At 48.5% G+C, this 6,000-nt stretch overlaps 1 protein-coding gene across 11 annotated transcripts in view; it reads right to left on the bottom strand.

Annotated features, from left to right (window-relative positions):
- Positions 1–331: 331 nt before the first annotated feature.
- FRMPD1 (FERM and PDZ domain containing 1) overlaps positions 332–6,000 on the bottom strand; it is a 173,148-nt gene continuing 167,479 nt past the window's right edge. For all 11 annotated transcript variants that reach the window (XM_049895799.1, XM_049895797.1, XM_049895795.1 and 8 more), the window contains one exon: positions 332–2,834. In XM_049895799.1, coding sequence (XP_049751756.1) covers positions 460–2,834 — 2,375 coding nt within the window. In that variant the 3' untranslated portion in view covers positions 332–459. The remainder of the gene's footprint in view (positions 2,835–6,000) is intronic.

The raw sequence follows: 6,000 nt of genomic DNA, 5'->3' as shown, positions 1-6,000 counted from the left end.
GTGAGGAGTCAAGACTGTGTTTTTCAGTGACCCCTGCCTTCTTTCCTCATCTCTGCCTTCTTGGGACAAAGTCTGTGACTTCCTCTTGCTCCCATACACCCTCGGTATATTCTTTTTACAGTACACACTTTACTGATGGCAATCTACCTGTACCCCTAGAGGATCTGCAGCCATCCTGATCAGGGGCACAGTCTTATCTTATTCATCTTTATATAATAAGCTCCCAGAACAAGGCCTGGCACAGAGTAGGTATCCAGTGAATGAATGTAGAATGTGAATACTGAATGTGAATGCTTTTGACCCAAACTTATCATCGCTCTATATGAGTCAGGCCAAGAATAAGCAGCAGTTTATTGAATACTCTAAATAGTAAACATTTGAAGGGGGGATATGAGGAATGAAGGGGGCTTCTCAGGGAACGTCCAGGGCACCGCAGGGTCCCCTGGGCAGTTGGCGTGCTCACAGGGCAGTGGATGCCCGGAATTTATGGGTCAAACAGAACACGGAGGCTGTGAGGGCCGTGCACTGACGGGCCAAGAGTTTCACACTCAGGTCATGGTAGCCTCTCTCGCAGGTCAGCTTAGCGGCCTCCACAAACTGGCAGTAGGTGTACACCACATCCCTCAGGTTCCCAGCCGCCTCCCTGTGCCGGGCAGAGCAGCGGCTACAGTCTGTGAGCTGGAAGCACAGGCCGGCCAGCTGGACCAGGTGCTGGAAGGTGTCATGCACAGCACCCTGCATTTCTTCGGGGGACTGGTCCGTTCTGATCACGTGCTGACAGCTTGACAGGAGCTTCTGGGAGCCCATGCAGAGACGGCTCCGGCTTTCAGAAAAGTGCCAAGTACACTTCTCTGGGGGGTGTTTCTTCCCATCCCCCCAGGAAGCTTCCAAAATGTCTTGTAATTCAAGCAAACTCTCCGTGAGTTGGATGAAGCCCTCGGGAGTGTTAGTGGGGGCAGCTTTCAGCTGTCTCAGTGCCCTGGAGCAGTACTCGGGCCAGATGTGGCTTTTCCTCCACAGGGGTTCGGTGCTGCAGCTGTGGGCCCGGGCGGGCCGCCAGGGCAGGGCCAGCGGGCTTCCTGCAGAGGGTGGGGAGGTGAGGGGAGCCTTGGAGTGTGCTTCTGAGTCCCTGTCTTCTTCCTCCATCTCAGGCTGTGGGCCACGGAAACATGTGGCATAGGAGAACTGGCAGCTACACTGCTCCATCCCAATCCTGGGTGCCACCGCATCATTGATGCCTGCAAAACCCAGAGACGTGGTCATCCCGGGCCTGGCAGAAACACCAGGATGGTTTCCTGAGGCAAAACACAGGAGAGACTTCCTAGCGGGAGGGCAGATGCTTTTGCCTTTGCTTTCTGATGGCGAACAGGTGTTTGAATTCTCTAAGCCGGGCTCCTCTTGGGGACACAGTGGCAGATTTGTCAGGAACGGCCCTGGATTAAAACAGACCTGTGGCACAGTGTCTGCAGGGGCTGTGTCTTCCCCTCTCACACAGTTAAGGAGCTCTGCCTTGACACCCTCTGGAGGGAGGGCTGATGGAGTGGCCTGGTCCCCAAGTAAGAAATCGGTATCTAAATCCAACCCTGCCAATAATTTTTGTTCTTGGGTCTGGCAGGCTTGGCCTGGAGTTTCTCTGCTTTGTCCTTGAGGCGCCCTGGCGGGGTGTGCTGGGGTCTGCTCAGTCCCTGTTACAGCAGCCTCCAAGGAGAGGTAGGCTATTACTTCACCAGCTGGGCCCTTAACACCAAGGGCCTGTGAAACAGCATCTGACAGGTCACCACTGGGGTCACCTGAATCCTTCCCAGAATCCTCCTGAAATAAATTGGTGTCATTTTTGTTTGTAACTTTTCTGTCACTTTCCAAAGATATTTGTCCTTGCTGTTCCTCCTTTGTAGGGAAAGAAGCCATCTTCTCTCCTGAGTTTATCCCACATTCAGCACTTCTGGGCTGGTCTCCAGGAGACAACCAAGGTTCTGTGTATTTGGGGGTAGTTTCTTGCATATGATTTATAAACAAAGATCCCAATCCTGTTTCCATCTGGACTGCTCCGAGCTCTAGTGTGTCTCCCTGAGAGACATTATGTGGCCCTGAATTGATGGCCAGACACACCCCGTCTGGGGTAGGATCAGCACTGAAGAGGGAAGTGCTATCCCCAGGCTCCATGGTCACTTCTTTGGGGGCAGTGCCATTGGGGTCTTGACATGGAGGTAAGGTTTGGGAAGGTCCTGCCTGGGCAGTGTCTGGGCCAGATGAACCTGGGTTGGAACACTGAGGGGTGCTTGCTGGGGAACTGGTGACAGGGACAGTCAAAGGGGCAACCCCAGAATTTTCTTTATGGTTGGGATCAACCCGGAGGCGAATGGCAGAAATAGAAGACACCCGAGAGTCAATGACCGACTTGGTTTCCATGGTCTCGGGCTCCATCTCCATGACCCTGGAGGCTGGGTTTTTGCTCTTAGCTTCCATCAGGGGAGCCAGCAGCCCCAGGGCCTTGGTCTCCAGGAGGCCAGGCTCGCCCTGCATGTCCTGCAGGGAGGACACAGTTGGTGAGGGTACACCGAGAGCCAGGTAGGGCTCCCTGTCATAGTAGCACACATTGTCCACACTCTCCAGGGAGGCTGAAGGCAACAGGGGAAATGAGACTTGCGAGGTATAGTCAGTCTGTAGGAAAGACCTTCTTTTCCTCAAGGTCTTGGCATACTTCTTCACCCCTCCCCTTCTGTTTGGCTCTGGTCCATGTGGCCCAGGATTCAGGCTGTCCTCAGGGTTGCAAGCACCGGCCTTACGCTGCAAGCTTGTGGCACTGGGTTCTAGAGCAGAAACAGCTCTGGGCCCTGTGAGTCAAGAAAGATAAAAGAACATAAAAAGTAGGAAAACAAAGAGATTTTAGAGAGCAAGGGCTCAGGGCTCAGGCTTGTCTGGGTTAAATCCTGTCTGGGGTGTGTAGCCCCAGACAAACTAAATCATACTCTCCTCTGTTTCCTCATCCAAAAAGTGGGGATAATAATTGTAGTCAACATTTTTTTTTTTCACTTTTGGTTGTCCAAGACCATTTGTTGTCTTTTGGCCACAGTCCGCCAAATTCTCAGGGAATGATGTCTCCCCACTGATTACAGACTCTGGAATTATTAATGAAGGTACCCTATCCAACCAGCCAAGTGCTCAGATTTATGACCCAGCCCATTTTCCACAAATTCCCTAGAATTTCAAACTTGAACACATCGATTAAAATAATAGTAGGGCCCATTCTTTCCAGCCACAATATCCTTTCAATACAGATGAGGAGTCCTGTTACCCAGATAGGTTGCTGTCCTTGTCTGAACTCGGTTCTTCAGCCTTGCCAGCAATTCTGTGATCTAACTTAAGTCCTTCTAAGACGTTTGCTTTGTGCTTAAGTTAACACAAGTCAGTACCAATCAGTACAATCATGCAGATTAAGTACATTAGTGCATATAAAGTACCTAGCACAATGCCTATCCCTAATAGGGAAGTCCTTAGAATCACCAAGAAGAAATTAGAATCACAGCCCAGCACTTAAAGACTCAGAAGGCTCTTATAGATGACTTAGACCAGTCATTTCCAGCCTGGTTGCACCTTATTAAAATTTTTTTTTTTAATTTATTTTGTTGTTGTTGATATACACAGCAAACATAAACCAATTCAACACATACCATTTATAACATGTTCCATTTCTACATGTGCCATTTAATGACATTGATTATATTCTTCAAGTTGTGTAATCTTTCTCACCCCCCACTGACATAAACTCACTACCCTCTAAGTCTCCTATCTAATCTTTCAAGTTGCTGTTAACAATTTAATCCCATATAGATACTTCTTATATATACAGATAGTTGTTAGGAGCCCTGGTGACATAGTGGTTAAGAGCTCGGCTGCTAACCAAAAGGTTGGCAGTTAGAATCCACCAGCCATTCCTTAGAAACCATATAGGGCAGTTCTATTCTGTCCTATAGGGTTGCTATGAGTTGGAATCGACTGGACAGCAATGAGTTAGATAGTTCTCAGGAGCATAATGCTCAAGGCAGACATTTTTTACTAGTTAAGCTAAGCTATTGCTTGATTTTAAGAAGACTTCAGGAGATATTTTTGGTTTAAGGTTTAAAGATTATCTCAAGGGAATAGTTTCAGGGGTTCATCAAATTTTTATGGCTCCAGGAAGTCTGGAGTCCATGAGAATTTGAAATTCTGTTTCACAGTTTCCCCCTTTTGATCAGGATTCTTTTACAGAATCTTTGATCAAAATGTTCAGTAATGGTAGCTGGGCACCATCCAGTTCTTCTGGTCTCATGGCAAAGGGGGCAGTTGTTCATGGAGGCAATTAGCTACACATTCCATATCCTCCATCTATTCCTGACTCTCCATCTTTTTCTGTTGCTCTCGGCAAATAGAGACCAATTGTTGGATTTTGAATGGCCGCTTGCAAGCTTTTAAGACCCCAGGCACTACACAACAAACTAGGAGGTAGAACAGAAACATTAAACATGTTATTAGGGCAATTAACTGGGATGTCCCATGAAACCATGACCCTAAACCTCCAAACCAAGGAATCAAGTCCCATAAGGTTTTTGGTTGGACAAAAGCAGACTCAGCAGCTACTCTTTTTTGTTTGTCAACTTTTTCAGGCGTAGAACTTAATGACAGCAATTACAATACACAATTACAATAATCGACTGTGCAACCCCACCCTTAATCAACGAGACATTTCCATCACCATTAAGTACCCGTTTTCCCTTCCCTCCTGCCCCTGGTAACCACTAATAAACTTTGTTCTCTATACATTTGCTTTTTCTTGTCTTTTATATTAGTGAGATTATACAATATTTGTCCTTTTGTGATTAACTTATTTCACTCAGCCCATACTAAAAATTTATTAAATCCTAGACTGTTCCCTAGACCTCCTAAATCAGAATCTATGAGGTCAGGACCTAGGAATCTATAGGTTTCAAACAAGGTATGTGGGGTGATTTTGATGCCCAGCCACGCTGGGGAGCTGCTGCTCTAGGTCACTTACTGCCACTGACCAAAGGCATTTCTGAGACCCAGAAAGGGAGGAGTTCCCAGTGTGAGTCAGGGGCCAGACCAGAACCCAGGCTCAGGTGTCCCACTGCTGGGTTCTCTCCCCAGAACCACACTGGCTCCCTGTGAAAAAGGGAGTGTCCAGTGTGGGCCTTATGTCCCTGACTGGACCCCATAAGGGCAGGACCCTGCCTGATAGTCTCTGTCACATCTTATCCTGCCCCCAGCACTGTGCTGGCGCAGCAGGTCAAGGCTGGGGGCATGGATGGCAGTTGGCTGGGCTCTCTGGGGAGCAATGCACAGACTGGCCATAGGTTTTTCCTTTCTGCAGGGGCACAGGGTAGATGGTGGACAGTTCATCCATTCATTTAGCAGTAACTGCCAGGCACTGTCTAATAGGAACATAGTAATGAGTGAGATAACACACAGTTCCTGCACTCAAAGGAGTTGTCCTCCAGTAGGGGAACGAAACAGCAACACAAAATCACAAATAAATATATGCTTAGAGGCAGTGCTAAGCGACAGGCAGGAAAATCCCAGGGTACTGTAAGAACGTGTGAAAGAGATGAGAAAGCCTGCCCCACTCTGGGCAGTCTGGGACCTATAGCTGCATGGGCATCAGCAGCCCAGATCAGGGTGAGAAGTGTTTCAGGCAGAAAGAGCAGCGTATGCAAAGGCCAAAGGTGAGGAAGAGTACAGCACTTTCAAAGAACTGCAGAGAGGTCGGGGTGGCAGGAATGCACGGAGGGCTCAGAAGGAAGGAGAGAGACAGGCAGAGGCCAGGTCACAGAAAGCCTCAGAGAACCTCGCAGGGCCCGCTAAGGACTGGAAACCACTGGGGAGCGCAGGGGTGGAGGAGCAGAGCAAGAGCAAAGGACTGAAACAGGAATCAAAGGGCTGCTGCTCTCGCAGTTCCTAGTAAAGTCACTCTCAATGTCTATGTGGTATTTTTCCTTTTTTTCT

Source organism: Elephas maximus, chromosome 9 (genome assembly GCF_024166365.1).
Source record: "Elephas maximus indicus isolate mEleMax1 chromosome 9, mEleMax1 primary haplotype, whole genome shotgun sequence".
Taxonomy (NCBI): Eukaryota; Metazoa; Chordata; class Mammalia; order Proboscidea; family Elephantidae; genus Elephas; species Elephas maximus.
Note: the sequence above shows the minus strand (reverse complement) of the source record. Positions and strands in the feature narration are given on the sequence as shown.